The 17,733-nt window shown below is 43.3% G+C and overlaps 1 protein-coding gene across 7 annotated transcripts in view; it reads right to left on the reverse strand.

Annotated features, from left to right (window-relative positions):
• PLCH1 (phospholipase C eta 1) overlaps window positions 1-17,733 on the reverse strand; it is a 144,308-nt gene that overhangs the window by 95,811 nt on the left and 30,764 nt on the right. Inside the window, exon 1 of one of the 7 annotated variants that reach the window (XM_053390330.1) lies at window positions 14,113-14,540. The exons of the other annotated variants lie outside the window; for them this stretch is intronic. Coding sequence (XP_053246305.1) covers window positions 14,113-14,155 — 43 coding nt within the window. The 5' untranslated portion in view covers window positions 14,156-14,540. Of the gene's footprint in view, window positions 1-14,112; window positions 14,541-17,733 lie in introns of those variants that run through there. 7 annotated transcript variants of the gene reach the window in all.

Below are 17,733 nucleotides of genomic sequence, written 5' to 3' on the forward strand. Positions count from 1 at the left end.
CTGGAATAAAAACAGTAGTCTCGGAAGAATGCTCATCTTAATCGCGGCCATCCTTCCTGTCCAGGACAATTTTAACCTATTCCAGGTATCTAAGTCTTTCTTAATTTCTCTCCAGACCTTAGTGTAGTTATCCTCCACTAAATTTATATTTTTCGGGGAGATCCATATTCCCAGGTATTTTACCCTTTTCACCACTTTAATACCTGTTTTTAGTTCTAGCTGGTTTTTTACATCTTCGGCCAAATTTTTTGTTAAGATCTTAGTTTTTATTTTATTTAACTTAAACCCAGACAATTTACCGAATTCCTCTAATAACTCCAGGGCATTACTGGCACTTTCTATTGGGTCCTCTAAAGACAATACCAAATCATCGGCGTAAGCCTTTAATTTATATTCTTTTTCTCCAATTCTTATACCTCTTATTTTTGGTGTTTTCCTTATTTTATTTGCGATTATTTCCAAAACCATAATAAATAAAAGGGGAGACAACGGGCACCCCTGTCTCGTGCCCTTTGCAATTGTAAAAGAATTAGTGAGATTATTGTTAATTATCAGTTTGGCCCTTTGGCTTGAGTATATTGCTTTAATACCTTCCAAAAATGGTCCTTCTATTCCTACTGTTTTCATACATTGTATTAAAAACCTCCAAGAAACATTATCGAAAGCCTTTTCGGCATCGATAAAAATCATCGCCGCAGGAATGTCGGTCCTAAGATCCAAGTACTCAATAATGTCCAGTATATGCCGAACGTTATCTTTTAATTGCCTGTTAGGGAGGAATCCCGCTTGATCTTTATGAATAGATTTTGTTAAGTATTTCCTGAGTCTGTTCGCCAAAATATCTGCGAAGATTTTGTAATCGCAGTTAAGTAACGATATCGGCCTGTAGTTACTTACGTCCATCTTTTCAGCATCCGCTTTTGGTATTAATGTGATGTGTGCCTCTCTCCATGAATCTGGAATCTTCCCTCCTTGTAGAACATCATTAATCACTTCACTAAGCACCGGAGCAAGATATTCCCTTAAAACCTTATAATACTTTGCTGACAGTCCATCCGGTCCGGGTGCTTTTCCGGGTTTCATCTTCTTAATAGCCTCATTAATCTCTTCCATTGTAATCTTCTTGTTTAGTTGAGCTCTTTCTTCATCAGTTAAATATTCCCCTCTATACTCTTCCAAGTATTTTCCTATTTCTACATTATCTTCCTCTCCTTTTTCATACAACTTTTCATAGAATTGGAGAAACTTTTTTTTTATTTCATCTGGATCTTCTATTATCATATCTCCCGATTTTATTCTATTAATCACATTTTGCTTTTTCCTTTTTCTTAATTGCCACGCCAGTAATCTCCCCGTTTTATTTGCTGATTCAAAATATTTTTGCTTCATGGATTTAATTCTCCATTCTACTTCTTGGTTTAGTAATGCTGAATATTGTGATTGTAACACTTTAACTATTTGTTTAGTCCTTTCATCTCCCGAGTTTATTGTTAATTTTTTCTCACAGTCTCTCAGTTGGGTAATAATTTCTTCTTTCTTTTGTTCTCTAAGTTTCCTTCTGTAATTGTTTTGTTGTATTAAAAAACCCCTTAACACTGCCTTACTCGCATCCCAAACTATATTAATTGGGGTTTCTTTATTCAGATTTAAGTCAAAATAATTTTTCAGAGTACTTTTAGCCTTTTCGTTCACCTCGTCAATTTCGAATAGATATTCATTCATTCTCCACCTGTACACTCCCGATATTTCACGTTTTATTTCCAAAACTATTGGACAATGATCAGAAAGGGTTCTAGGCTGGATCTCACATTTCGTTATTCTTGTCGATAATGCACGTGACACCCAAATCTGATCAATTCTACCCCAACTCTGGTGGGGTTCTGAAAAATGTGTGAACTGCTTCGTTATTGGGTTTTTATGCCTCCATATATCTATTAAATCTAAATTTTCCTCAAGATTACTAAATGATCTTGGGAGCTTCCCTTGATTCGATTTCCCCTTTTTTCCACTTCTGTCAAGTTCTGGTATTGGTACACCGTTCATGTCTCCAAGTAGAATTAATTTGTAATTTTCCAAATCTAGTAATATTTGTTCCAATTTTTCAAAAAACTCTGCTTTGTTTGTATTTGGGGCATAAACTGTTACCACATTGATTTTTTCCCCTTGATGATTAAGTTGTATTCCCAGTATTCTTCCCTCATCGTCTTTACAAGTTAATACGGGGTCCCATTTTTCCTTAACGTAAACAACTACTCCTCTTTTTTTATTTTCATCTGAGTTAATAAATTCCACCCCCAACCTTTTATTTATCAAAATATGTTTATGTTTTTTGGCTACATGTGTCTCTTGAAAACAGATCACATCATAGTTCTTGTTTTTCAAAGCCTTCTCAATTTTATTCCTTTTAAGTTTTTCATTTAGCCCATTCACATTCCAGGACAGAAATTTCAGCGATGCTGTTATGTTTAACTTTTATTTACTCTAACCGGGTTACCAATCTTATAGTCTGGAACCCCTGTTCCCTAAGAGTTCCTCCTCTTCTGCCACATCTTTTCCCACCGCGGCTTCTTCCTCATCAACTTCTTCTTCCTCTTCTTTCTCATCTTTCTCACTTCCCCTCTCCTTCTTTCTTCTTCTCTCATCTTTACTTTCCCCCCTGTCTCCTAACCAGAGCAACTGTAATCAACAAATTATGTTAGTAGGACTACAAGAAGTTTTGTAAGGAGAAATAGATGAAACATTGCAAAGTAGAAAAAGAAGAGAGATATTAGTTATGAGATTTAAATGTAATAGGGAAAGTAAGAAATGTATACTAAGTGATTGGAAAATTTTCGGATGTGATTGATGGAAGTAAAAAAATGTATAAGATGTAAAAGTATGTTTAATTACTGTTAAAAATGATACGTTAAAAAACTAATAAAAATTTATAGAGAGAGAGAGAATGGAGAATCGACGTGTGAAGGGTGGAATTACATGGAAAGATTTACAGAAGTGGCATCCCTCCATACCACTCTCTGAAGCTCCTTCCAAGTCATCCTGTCCCTACCATGAGGTTCCTTCCACTCCTGGGTTACTAGATTAAGTGGAAAGAAGCCACAAGGGGGCAGGGACAACTTCCCCTGCTGCTTCCAGTAAGTGTGAATGAAGCTGAACACATCAACGCCCCCAGCATGTATAGAAACAGAGATAAATTTGACACTAATGAAGCCATGCTGATGTGAATAGCTGGGGCGGGGTGCAAGCCATGAACCCTCCAATAGTGTTTGAAATTAGCCAGGTGCGTTTTGCAGGTGGCTTTCAGCCACTTGTGACCAAATGAAGATGCCTGGGTACCAGAATGGCACCTGACATCTCCACCCTCTAGAGATCCTTGGATCTGAACTGTTTTCACACACTAATACCTGTAGAATTCTATTAGTTACATTTTAGCTGCACAATCGGAAAATGAATTTCGGGAACCAAAGTGCTTTTTCTGTGCAGCCTGAGCAGGAGCAGTGGCCGTTAAGAAAAAGAGGTCAAAACAGGGCAATATATATGTGGACTGTCCCTGCATCTAGTGGCTTTTCTTCTTTAAGTTCTCAGAGCTCTTAATCTAGTTCAGGGGTCAGAAAACTTTTTCAGCAGGGGGCCGGTCCACTGTCCCTCAGACCTTGTCGGGGGCCGGACTACATTTCAAAGAAGAAAAAAGAACGAATTCCTATGCCCCACACACAACCCAGAGATGCGTTTTAAATAAAAGGACACATTTTACTCATGTAAAAACACAATTTAGAAGGTGATTGGGCCGGATCTGGCCCCCGGGCCTTAGTTTGCCTACCCATGATCTAGCTCAAGGTTGTCATCTGAACTAGCCAGATGTTTAACTGAGAATCAAGCAGTCCATCATTTGAAAAATAAGAGTTTAGAGCTGTCTTGCCCCCCCCCCAATGGCAACTAGACATTCAGTTTTGGCAACTGCAACCTTGATTTAAGAGCCATTTGGCCTCTAGTTTATGTATCTGAATTTCTAACACTGTTCACCACACATAAAAAAACTTTTTGCTATGCTCAAAGGCGGTAATTTAAACCTGCCTTGGTTGGATTCAGCCCGCAGTCTCCATCTCTCCCTGCAGATTCGCTCAGTGCCTGAAATTGAAGGCAACTATACCTGTGAGAGCTGGACCATAAAGAAGGCTGATAGCCGAAGAATTGATGCTTTTGAATTATGGTGCTGGAGGAGACTCTTGAGAGTCCCATGGACTGCAAGAAGATCAAACCTATCCATTCTGAAGGAAATCAGCCCTGAGTGCTCACTGGAAGGATAGATCCTGAAGCTGAGGCTCCAATACGTTGGCCACCTCATGAGAAGAGAAGACTCCCTGGAAAAGACCCTGATGTTGGGAAAGATGGAGGGCACAAGGAGAAGGGGACGACAGAGGACGAGATGGTTGGATAGTGTTCGCGAAGCTACCAACATGAGTTTGACTAAACTGCGGGAGGCAGTGGAAGACAGAAGTGCCTGGCGTGCTCTGGTCCATGGGGTCACGAAGAGTCGGACACGACTAAACGACTAAACAACAACATGCCTGAAAAGTTTGCGTGAATCATGAGAAAAGACAGAGCAGTGTGTTAAGTGCTGCCCATCATCCAGCTCCTTCTGAGTGGGTGATGCTGAGGTGGCGTCTCCCTCCTCCTAACAGATACTGGGGAGGCTATGGAAAAATCCTCTTGCTCCGATGGGAGAAGACACAGCAGCCTTTCAGATAAGCACATTCAAGAGGAGAACATGTAAAGGCAAGAGTATGTCCTCAAGCGGTCAATTAGTCTGTGACAAGCACAGAAAGCAGCTCTTAACAAAAACGATGTGGATTATGGTGGTATATGAATTCACCAAGCTCACTGTCACTGGAGAGGCAATTCCCAAAAATGCCCTAATCTAGTCTGCCAATTTCAAATCTCATCAGCCCCACCAAAATGTCCAGCAGTCAGGAATCATGGGAGCTAGAGTCTGACAACATCTGGAAGGCATCGCATTGGGGAAGGCTGGTATTAATGCATCACTTGCATTTAATCTCATTTTCATACGAAAATATTTCTTATGCGTACCTATAGGGTTTTTAAAATATTTCACGCTGCCAATGAAAGAAAGAGTGAATTAATGGTTGTTCCCTGGAAGTATGTGTTAGGCAGATTTCAATATCTCCTTAATGTCCTGGGACTCTGGAAATTTGCCTCTCAGCTCTTTTCCACCGTTGTTTTTCCAGAATCCCCAAGACGGCCAAAGCAGTAAAGGAAGAAATGACCGTGAGATAGAGAAAAACCCAACAGGAAGCTCCCATTTCTACCTATTACATTAGCAAAGCCAAAGTTGTTGTTCTTTATGTACCTCCATCCATGAACATGGACTTGAGCCAAGAAAGAGAAGGCCCCAATGAGTTTACAATACTAGCGACTGTTACAAGTGAGACAAAAGGAGAAGTGAGAGGGGCTAGAGCATTGGGGGCGGAGGGGAATGGGGACTAATTTAGGACTAATCCACACCTAACTTTTGGCCCACACTTTCCAGGCACAGGTCTGCGGTTTAATGCTCCATGTCTGAGCATTTGTTTTTGTTTTGCCCCGAGCTTTCCCCACGAAAACCCACTCTTTAAAGCTAAACGGCAGCAAATGTCAATTTGGGTTTTAAACGGTTTGATGTTTGCTCTGATTGAGCTTTAAAGAGCAGTTTTTTGCTGGGAATGCTCCGGAATTGGGGGGGGGGGGATGTGGTGCTTGGACACAAGGCAATAAATTGCAGGCCATGCCTGGAAAGAGCACAGGAAAGATAAGTGTTGATAAGCCTTTAGTAGAAGGATATGAGCACAACATCACCTTGCCAACAAAGGTCTGTATAGTTAAAGCTATGGTTTTCCCAGTAGCGATGTATGGAAGTGATTTGGCTGATCACCAAAGAATTGATGCTTTTGAATGATGGTGCTGGAGGAGACCCTTGAGAGTCCCATGGACTGCAAGAAGATCAAACCTATCCATTCTGAAGGAAATCAGCCCTGAGTGCTCACTGGAAGGACAGATCCTGAAGCTGAGGCTCCAACACTTTGGCCACCTCATGAGAAGAGAAGACTCCCTGGAAAAGACCCTGATGTTTGGAAAGATGGAGGGCACAAGGAGAAGGGGACGACAGAGGACGAGATGGTTGGACAGTGTTCTCGAAGCTACCAGCATGAGTTTGACCAAAGTGCGGGAGGCAGTGGAAGACAGGAGTGCCTGGCGTGCTCTGGTCCATGGGGTCACGAAGAGTCAGACACGACTAAACAACTAAACAACAACAACATGAACACAAGAGGGTGTAGAGCATAGGAAGTTGTGTTATTCTGAGTCAGACCACTGGTCCATTGAGCTCAGTAATGTCAACACTGATTGGCAGCGGCTCTTTGGGGTTTCAGATGGGGATCTATCCCAGCTCTTCCTGGATATGCCAGGAATTGGATTTGGGATTTTCTGTGTGCAAAGCAGATGCTCTTGCACTGAGTTATGGTCCTTCCCCGAGTACCAAAAGGCTCATAGAAAATTAAGTACTATTAAAGGGGATTGCTGAATTACAGGTCTGCTTTTTAAAGTCCGACCTTAAAGGCACAGAGGTGCTCAAAGTTGCAGATTCATTAAGCAGCATTAATAACAGCCTCCAAGACACCAGCCTAGATTTATTGCCAGCCAGAAGGAAAGGAACAGGAGGAGATTATTACATCAAGAGGTTTTTAAACTCAGGAGTTCTGCCAAACCAGAGGCAAAATGCAGACCATGGGTGAACTGGACTCCCCCCCCCCCACCGCCATGACCTCTTTACCACTTCTGTCACTGAATGGCCAACCACTACCCTCCAGTGGTGTTTTGGTGTAAAAGTAGTAAGACTTCAAAAACTTGTTTTTCAATGCACATAACTACATGGAAATTACAGCTTCTGACCTTGAAGTCCTGTCCCTTCATTGTAGACATGCATTTAACCTGTTTTGGCTTCTCGGGAACAAGAGTGAGGGCACTTTGCACACACTCTGAGGCATTTGTTACTTTCTCAGGCATTGACATGGTAACTTATTTGTCCTCAACAGATGTTTGTTTTAATTTTGTTTCGCTGTATGTTGCTTTAGAACAGGGGTCAGCAAACTTTTTCAGCAGGGGGCCGGTCCACTGTCCCTCAGACCTTGTGGGGGGCCGGACTATATTGGGAGAATGAACGAATTCCTATGCCCCACAAATAACCCAGAGATGCATTTTAAATAAAAGGACACATTCTACTCATGTAAAAACACGCTGATTCCTGGACCGTCCACAGGCCAGATTTAGAAGGCATTTGGGCTGGATCTGGCCCCCGGGCCTTAGTCTGCCTACCCATACTTTAGAAAAGTAACCAGTGCAATATAACCCATAAGGGTGCATCCAAAGTTCTCTGCCTGCTTGCACAAGGGCTCTTGCACTAGGGGATGGCTGGGTTTCAATGCTGCACAACAGAGGAATCCAACTGTGCTACCGGAAACTCGTTCAACAGATTGCGCAACCTATTGTGAAACAACGTTATCAGCAGCCTGCTTGCACATTTATTTTGTGCAACGACGTTTCACTGGTGAAAAACATTTCCCAGCCAACTAGTATGCCACTAAGTGGCTTTAACATATCGCCACACTGTATACAAACCAAAATAGATTGTTGAAGTTTGCATAGCTCATATGTGATGCATTACAAACACTGTTAATCAGCTGATCATTTGTGTAAGCAAGAACAAGTTACCTGGCATCATTGTGACATCAGGGGTGATTGACAGGTTGGCAGCCCCATGGTTCATGGGGGAGATAAGGATCAGTGTGGTACCAGCTCCCTCCCCCTGACATATATGTGTGAATCCATGCTGAATCCTGGCAGAAATTAAGCCCTGTAGCTTTAAATTGTAGGTGATACTGCTTCCAACATAGATGCATTACTGCGGTTTAAAAGAACCTTTTTTTTTCTGGGCAGTATCGGATGCGCATTCTTTGGGTCCCATGAGCAGTCGATACTTAAAGGGCCTCTTTATGCTAGCATTTGCAATGTTTGCACCGCTACACATGCAGTTAAGAGACAGCAGTGTCGTGTCTGCATGGTCCCCGCCAGTAAAATCACAGAATTTGCAGGCCAAGCATGCCAAAGCCTTCATTCATTGCCAAAAAAAGCATGAGAGACACAAGCATTTTGCAGTGATCAGAGGCAGCTTTCCTGGCACAAGCTGAGTTCATGTATGTCTCTGATGAGGGAGAGACCTGTGAGCACTCCCTTATTATCCTAAATGACAATAACTGTGCTGAAAAACAATCTTATGGCTTATTGGGCACTTTGGATCACATTCGGTGCAGCTGACTGCTCCATCAGGCAATTATCATCCCCTTTTAAACACTGACCTTTCCTTTGTTTATATCCTGACATTGAAAACCAACTATGTTATGACAGCCTGGGAGGGAAAGTTTGTTGCATTGACAAAGCAATAAGTGAATCCTTGCTTCATGAGCCATGTGCAGATGTTCTTCCCTACATCTCTCCCCCCGGTCTCTCTGTGTGTGCAACCATTCTGCTGACATTTCTACTGTCTACACACCTGATTTCTGCTTCTACAGTGACCTCGCCACATAAACAGGAATTGTATAACTGGCACATGCATTTTTCTGGTGCCCTATTCATGCATTGCTCATCTATGTGCCTGGTCCTCTATGCACACATTCAGCAAAACCTCTGGACATCAGGCCAAAGCAGAAAGAAGGGCCTGTCGCTTGCAGTCGCAATCTTCCCTCACCCAAGTCCCACAAAAAACCACACGTAAGGATGCTTTAAATCTCATAGGGGAGGAAATCACAGTGGGGGGGGAGCTAGCAATAAGCACATAGAACGAAAGTGACAAGATCAACAGAAACAGCTTCATTAACAAGCTTTCCATTGGTCCCATTGGAATGCCACATTAGATTGTACTACTTGGAATACAGAAATGCTGCTGTGTTGCTCGCTCACAAGGTATCAAAACACCCTCTGCCCAACACAGATGGCAACCACAGTACAAAATCAAGACAGAAGACAATCTGCAGCAATTTCTTCCCCTCCTTTAAAAAGTAAAGGACCCCTGGACAGCTAAGTCTGGTCATAGTCAAAGGCGACTATGGGGTTGTGACGCTCATCTCGCTTTCAGGCCCAGTTGTCCACAGACAGCTTTCTGGGTCATGTGGCCAGCATGACTAAACCACTTCCAGTGCAACAGAACACCGTGACGGAAACCAGAGTGCACGGAAACGCCATTTACCTTCCCACTGCAGCAGTACCTATTTATCTACTTGCACTGGCGTGCTTTTGAACTGCTAGGTTGGCAGGAGCTGGAACAGAGGAGTGGGAGCTCACCCCGCCACGGGGATTCGAACTGCCGACCTTCTGATCAGCAAGCTCAAGAGGCTCAGTGGTTTAGACCACAGCACCATCCGCGCCCAAACTTTAATTAGAGGCCACTCCTAAGTAGGCAAGTCTGAGCAATGCTCAGGCATGGGTTTTTGAGAGCCTGCGTGCTATTTCAGGTCCTTCTTGTGGGTCCCCACAGGCATCGAGAGGACCACTGTGAGAACAAGATGCTGGATTAGATCAGCCATTGGGCTGACCCAGCAGGCTCTCCCTTATAGGGATTTCCATAGCCAACTTGTCCAAAGTGCACCATTACTTGGGCTCCATCCAAAACCATCTACAGCAGCATTCAGATGTTTTTGACTACAATTCCCATTAGCCTCCTTTCCACACAGCTCTGGCAGGCGCTCCAGCCCTGTGACTTATGATGCGATCAAGACTCGTGCAGATTTCTAGGTTGTATATATATGCGGCTAAACAGGCATCGCCAAGGGGGGAACATCGCTTGTTCATCTCACTGCATTAAAAGTATAACATAAGTTACGTGAGTGGCATCAATGAAAAACACAAGGGGCAGGTCCGTGGTTGGGCAAATCACGAGGGACTGAGGGAACATGCCCTAGTCTTTGACAGGCAAACGGCTTCCAGTAGCGAGAAGACAGGCTATGTTAATCAGAGACACATAAATTATATTGAAGGTATGTCGATAGGCCCTTAGTTCACAGTTCTTCAAGAAAAAAGGTGGCTAAAAGATTACCTGTAAATCAACTGTGACATAAAATGTTTGTCTGAAGCATTTTTATCTGGAGGCACACATTTTTTTTAAGCCGCCAGAGTCTGGTACGTGTAAAAAAGTAACTGCTGAGGCCGAACCAATTAGGTCTCTCTCCCTCCCTCTGCTACTTTAAGGACTTTAGCAAAGCTGCCCTTTACAAAGCTAATCCTTGTCAATTATTAAACTCTTATTCACATATCCATTACTTTATAAAACACTGTGCATACGGCAGATGGGCTGGCACACCGCCCGTTTCTGCTCCAGCATATGCATGAAATTAATCTCCAAGCTCTGTATACAAAACACAGGAGATCTCCAAAAATATAAACACAGTTCCTGGAACTCTAGATAAACTAAACCCTCTGTGTATTTGGCCTCTGCTCTAAACAGCATGCCAGAAGTGTGACCCGCCAGGAAGTGCTACCTCAAATTACTTTCCAAAATCAAAAGGTATTTCCTAGGACAGCTGATTCCCAAACTTGATTTTCCCCCAGGGACGCACTGAAAATTGCTGAAGGTTTTGGCGGACCACTTAACATAGCTGTCAACTTTTCCCTTTTTTTAAGGGAAATGCCCTTATTGCGAATAGGATTCCTCGCAAGAAAAGGGGGAAGTTGACAGCTATGCCACTTAAGGATTCTTCTGCCTGTTGCAGCAATTGTAACGTGCTGTGCTAGAAGCTGTGCAACTTTTAATTGTACTTTTATTGCTCCTTTTATTTCTTGCATTGCATTTTATGTGGAGACCTGAAGGAGCGTCTCCACCCCCATCGTTCAGCCCGGACACTGAGATCCAGCGCCAAGGGCCTTCTGAAGGTTCCCTCATTGCAAGAAGTGAGGTTACAGGGAACCAGGCAGAGGGCCTTCTCAGCAGTGGCACCCACCCTGTGGAACGGCCTCCCGTCAGATGTCAAGGAAATAAGCAGCTATTTTATCTTCAAAAGATATCTGAAGGCAGCCGTGTTTAGGGAAGTTTTAAATATTTAATGCTGTATTGTTTTTAATACTTGATTGGAAGCTGTCCAGAGTGGTTGGGGAAACTCAGCCAGATGGGCAGAGTATAAATAATAAATTTATTATTATTATTATTATTATTATTATTATTATTATTATTATTATTATTATTATTATTATTTGTTGTTGTTGTTGTTGTTGTTGTTGTTGTTGTTGTTGTTGTTGTTGTTGTTGTTGTTATATTGCATTGCTCTTCACCGACATGCTATGGGTCACATTTTGGAACCACATCCTGTTTCTTATTTTAATACTTTTTTATTTCACTGCATTTATATCGCACCCTGAAGCTTTCTTCCTCCCCATTTTTATCTTCACAACAGTCCTATGAGGCTGGCTAGGCTAAGAGATTGCGACTGGATCAAGTCATCCAGCAAGCTTTATAGCTGAGCAGGGATTTGAACCCTGGTCTCCAGGTCCTAGTTCAGCACTCCAACCACTACACCACACTGTACTAGGGGAGAACTTGACCAGCCACTTTTCTCCTCCATGGGATCATCTTATAATAACATAAGACCAGGGCTGTTACAACCTGCAAAAAGAAAAAGAAAAACAAGCCGGCATTTCCTTTCCGGCTACATAGAAGGTAAAACCTCTCCTCTGCAGCTAGCACAGAAACACAGGTGACTTAAGACTCTTAGCAGGCTAGTGTAAAAGAAGATTTTGCATAATTATTCCTGCATTGCAGGGGGGCTGGGGACTAGAAGACCCTTGGGATCCCTTCCAACTCTACAATTCTATGATTCTTTGAATCTGTATATACACGTATTTAAATAAGAGGTGACATTACGTTTCAAGGCCCCTAAATATGATAGGCTCTGCACAAAAATTAAAATGTGCAAGCCCTGCCTTCAGCCTTGTAGCCTGTAAGATCAAGACAAGGTACATCAGGGTGCAAAGGAAAGGAAAACAGGAAGAGGTTCAACAAGGAAGCCGGGATATGGCTGGGGAAAGAGAGAGTGCTGGTTTTGACCTTTAACGCCCTATGTGGCCTCAGGCCCTCGTACTTACGGGACTGCCTCTCCTGGTATGTCCCGCAGAGGACCCTAAGGAAGCCAGACTATCCTCCATCAGGGCCAGGGCTTTTTCAGTGATGGTCCCCAACCTGGTGGAACGCTCTGTCCCATGAGACTCGGGCCCTGCAGGACTTGATCTCCTTCCGCAGGGCCTGTAAGATAGAGCTATTCCGCCTGGCCTTCAATTTGAATTAGCCGGATCCTCTATTCCCTTTTCCCCTTTCCTCTTCTATGAAGAAACCCTTTCTGGGACCCCACATTTAAATTCTTCCCTGGTCTCTTTGCTGGCCCTAGTAGGACCAACTTGGCCAGTTAGCCCTGGTAATCATTTGATGTCTACTGACTGGGGTTGTTTTTTTTCCTGACCCCTGATTTTTTTTAATTTTATTGATATTGATGCTGCATTTTATGTTGTATTTTATGCTGTTTTATGCTGTTTTTAAGTCACATTTTAATCAGTGTTTTATATTTGCTGTTAGCCGCCCTGAGCCTGGTTTTTAAACCGGGAAGGGCGGGGTATAAATAAAAAAAATATTATTATTATTAAACAGAGTCAGATTACTGGGCAGTTTAGCCTAGTGCTCCCTAATCCAATGGGCAGGACTTCTGAAGCAATCTTCTGCAGACCTGGTAGCCAATTGGATGTGCTTGAGATTGGACCTGGGATGAAATACCTGTGTTGCACCCACCGACATCCATCGGTCACATGTTGCTTAAAAGCTGCAGAATTTCCTCTAATGGTCAGTTAACAACAACGCATGACATTCTAGTACCGCAAGGAATCCGAACCACTTATCTCCCCACAAGCTGCGGCGAACAACACTACAAAGAAAACCCCTGAGGTGAATCACACACACACACACACCTGGCAGCAAGCTGCTTTTTCAAACCCTTCAACCCATCCTGTATATCTGGAGGAGCACTTGGTAAAAATTGGGCAGGTGGAAGTGCAGGGGAAGGTCAGAGCAGCAGGAAAGTTCTGTTTTCAAGAGGCATCAACAATCCCCCTTTGCCCCAAGAGAAGCCAGGCTTCCTGTGGGACCCAGAGTATAATTCGGTTCCCGTTACAATCTACTAAATTTAATGGAGAAATGTTGTCTCTTGACGCACTAAAGAAAAACTGTGTTTTTTATAGGTCGAGACTCAATACCTTCTCCCACTGCTAAGGAAGATCGTTTCATGTTGTCATGTACGGCAGATTATATTTATGTACGATGCCTTGTGTTTGACAGATTGACCCAATGGCTATAAATATGAAAGCAGCTTGTTTCAACTTTTAAGGCGAAATTAACCCACTTTTCACCATAAACAATGCCACCCCATGAAAAATGGTTGAACAATTCATTCAGAATACATTTGGACAACAAGAAATCAACCTTCATTCAAAGACGATGCACAACAGATGATATAATTTTAAAGTGCCAATAAGAAAGCATAGGTTTGGAGGGGGGGGAGAGAGAACTATCATTTTTTAAAGGTTTACAAATGGGCTGAGTCCAAAGATACTCTGTAATTAAAAAAAAAACACCTCAGCTGGAAGAGACACATTCTCCCTCCCTTGGGTTGCAGCCCCTACTCGTTACCAACCACAGTGACACTTTGCCCGGTACACTGGTCCTTTGATTCTCTGGAGAGGCTTTTCAGAGAAAGAATATTGGTGACTCCTCCATGCATGAACAGAAGTGACTTTTACCTGCACATGAAGATGTTCTGAATCAATCCTACATCAAATAAAAGGAAGTGGAGAAAAACAAGCTTAAAATATTCCATCATACTGACAGTCATCTCGCAACAACCAGCTGCCCATGCCCAAACACATAGAAATGGTAATTTAACAGCCACTGAGATGAAATGCACCTTAAAATCCGAAAGAGATTGCACATCATGCCTTTCTGCCAAAGACTTATAGGAATGTGAATGGTATCCTTACCTTTCTCTGGGCTTAAATTTTTATATACTTCGAGGTCTGCCATTAAATCTGTTATTGTTATACATTATTGGCAGGCAGAGCAGGAAGTCTCCTTGAAGCAAAAGCCCAAATTCATTCACATCTGCAGGGATAGAATATTTGCAACACAATTCTTAGAAGTATCCATGAACTTTGTCAATCCTGTCCGTTACGAAACAAGTTGAAGTCTATGTGGTCCGCGGCATGGATTTGGGAAGATTAGCAATCACAGAATCAGAGGACCGTAGAGTTGGAATCATTTTTTAAAAAATCCAAAAGGTGATCCTGAATAACTTTGCTCCAAACTGGAAGGTAGGGAGGGAAAGAAGAAGAAAAATCCCCCGGCAGAGAGGAAGACTGGAAAGCTCTGCTCTGTGCAGCTGCTGTTGTGGAAATGCAGGACCACTTTGGGTATGAGACATGCATGCACAGTGAAATGATTCAAATCCTCAAGGCACAAAATGTGCACAAAGCACTGTGAGAAGCAGGTCTCTCAAACGTCACAGAGGAAATCCTTTGCACCTCGGAAAAGAAAACCCATCCCCACTTTTGGGTTTTAAAATCAGAGGAGTGACGCAAGCTGAAAGCTGAAGAAAAGAAAGCAGAATACCACTAAAAAAAAAAATCTCTAGCTGAGAGAATTTGTGAAGTGGAAAAAAGCAGACAAAAGACAGCACAATGAGCTTTTCCAAGACTTTCTTTAACAAAGAAAGGGCTTGTAAATTATTGTTAATTGGGCGGTACTCCCACTTTGCTTTGAACTTAAATAAATCAAAACTGCAAGCATATAATTAGGTTCAGCATCCTTTTTTTGCCTAAATGAGTCTACGAACCCTGAACACAGCAGACTGAAATTCTACAGATATTCCTTTTTGTGTGGGCAACGGGGAGGTGTGTACCTGTTGAATTTCTGCCTGCCATTTATTTTATTATTTTTATACCCCACCTTTCCCCCCCAAGGAGCTCAAGGTGGCATACGTGAATTTCCCTCTCCCCATTTTATCCTGACAACAACCTGCGTAGGTTAGGCTGAGAGGCAGTGAGTGGCCCAAGGTCACCCTTCATGGCTGAGTGGGGGCTAGAACCCTGGTCTCCCAGCTCTTAGGCAAACACTCTTAACAACTGTACCGTCCTGGCTCTTCATCAGCCATGCAGTTGATAAAGGCATAGAACCTGGTGGAGAGTTCCTTGGTGTCTTGTGCATTGTTTGAGTGCTTATGATTTCCGAAACACACTGGTCTCCCTGCTAAGGGGCCAAGGCTTAGCCTCTGGCATCTTCAGTTAAATATATCTCTGATGCTAGGAGTCATTGCCAGAGGAGGCTGCAGTAGATGGTCCACTGGTTTGCCTCAGTGTAAAACTGCTCAAGAGAATCAAGTTCTTCCAAGAATATTACACAGCATTTATACCAAGTACAGTAGCAGATTCTGACTCTTCTTCAGCAAAGCCAGCTAGAATCCAACTCCCTGCAAGAAGCTCTCTCCGTCTTTCAATCGAGCGCCAGCAAACCTGAGGAGAAAAGCCTGGGGGGTATACTGCAAACACACTCTTCTCCAGCTGCCTGTCAGCAGTTGGTTGTCAACAAGGCCATCCACAGCCTGCCCTCACTGGAGACACCTGGCACCTAAGTGAGTTGCCAGCAGGAAAAAATCCTTGCTGTCCCTGTGGTATTTTTGGTCTGATGCAGAACAATGGGCTTGAGGAATGAAGGTGGCCAAAAAAACAAGGCTTACCTGCCAGTACCACCACTTGCCTTGAATGAATCTTATCAGAAGAGCTCCAGAAAGGATTTTATGTCCTTTATATTATTAAACAGCACTCTTAATGTTATTTGTATTTGTATGGTATTTGCTTTGGCCTCACCTCTAGCCCAGAATTAATCTCCCCACAGCATCCTTCTTAAGTGAAGGGGGACTAAGTCTGATAAATACTGACCTGGCCAATGTGTCACAGCTGATGCAGTCCAGGTCAAGATGCACAAGCTCAGCATCTAAAGCCTAGTGACAGATGACTTTGAATCATTCCAGCCCTAGTGGCTTCCAATGAGACCCTCAGAAAGCCCTGCTGAACCAAATCAAAGCTCCACTTAGTCTAGCCTTCTTCTTCTTCCTGTGCCAAATGCCTTCAGGAAGCCCACAAGCAATGCACAATAGTAAGAGCACTCACCTGTTGCTGTTTCCCAAGAACTAGTAACATTGCCTTTGGACTGAGATCCCACTGGGAAGAGCCATGGCTCAGAGGCAGAGCATCTGCTTTGCATGCAGAAGGTCCCAGGTTCAATCCCCAGCACCTCCAGGTAGGGCTGGGAGAGAACCCTATCTGAAATCCTGGGGTACCACAGCCAGTAAAAGTAGACAGTACATTTACTGGGTGGACCACTGGCCTAGTTCAGTATAAGGCAGCTTCCTAAGGTCCTGATGCAAAGGGGAGAGTTCAGCAGGGAGCACTCTTGAAGCCCAACCCCTTTAAAAGAGTAGTTTAAGACAACTGGAAGAGGTTGGGTTGGGTTGGCTTGTATTGGGTTGGGTTGGGGAACTCACCATGGACCTTCCATAGAAGCTCAGCCAGGTCTCACATGGTAAGGCTAAATTTGGTACAGAAGTTGGGGACGCGGGTGGCGCTGTGGGTTAAACCACAGAACCTAGGACTTGCTGATCAGAAGGTCGGAGGTTCGAATCCCCATGACGGGGTAAGCTCCCATTGCTTGGTCCCTGTTCCTGCCCACCTAGCAGTTCGAAAGCACGTCTAAGTGCAAGTAGATAAATAGGTACCACTCCGGCAGGAAGGTAAATGGCGATTCCGTGTGCTGCTCTGGTTCACCAGAAGCGGCTTAGTCATGCTGGCCACATGACCCGGAAGCTGTACACCGGCTCCCTCGGCCAATAAAGCGAGATGAGCGCCGCAACCCTAGAGTTGGCCACGACTGGACCTAATGGTCAAGGGTCCCTTTACCTTACAGAAGCAGCATTCACTGTGGCAGCCCCTAAGTGGTGGAATTCCCTCCCCAGAGAGATGTGTCCAGCACCTTCACTTTCAGCTAACGCTGAAGACCCTCCTCTTTATCCTGACCTTTGAAACACGAGGTGTGTTTTTCAGGACTCCACCCTATTTCTGTGACGATAATTCATTTTAGCTGGTTTTTTTACGCCTGAATTTTAAATTGTTGTAACCAACCCTACAGCCTGCTGTCGAAGGGCTGGAAACAATAATATTAATAATGCAAATCACTGCGCTGAACTCACTCTCTCCTTTACTCCCGAGATAATCAGATTCCTCTCAATTACACAGCATTAGACACCAATTATGTCACAGCCTTTTAACATTTAGCATCCCTAAGCAAATCTCAGTGAAGTTATTTTTCATTTTGCTACTTTATGATATAATGGGCTCCTGTGCAGTTCTCGTTTTTAACTGAAATTGCTTGCAAAGAAGAAATGCTGGCGTAAAGAGTCCTTTCCTGTTACTTTTACAGCCATAATTTTCCTGAGTGCAGAACATCACAATCTTCTCCTGAGCCAGGAACTCGCTTGAATTTGTAAATATATCCAGCAGATTAAACAGATCAACTTAAGTTTCCAGACAAATAATTGCAATACTCGTGAA

The sequence above is a fragment of the Podarcis raffonei genome, chromosome 5 (assembly GCF_027172205.1).
Source record: "Podarcis raffonei isolate rPodRaf1 chromosome 5, rPodRaf1.pri, whole genome shotgun sequence".
Lineage (NCBI taxonomy): Eukaryota > Metazoa > Chordata > Lepidosauria > Squamata > Lacertidae > Podarcis > Podarcis raffonei.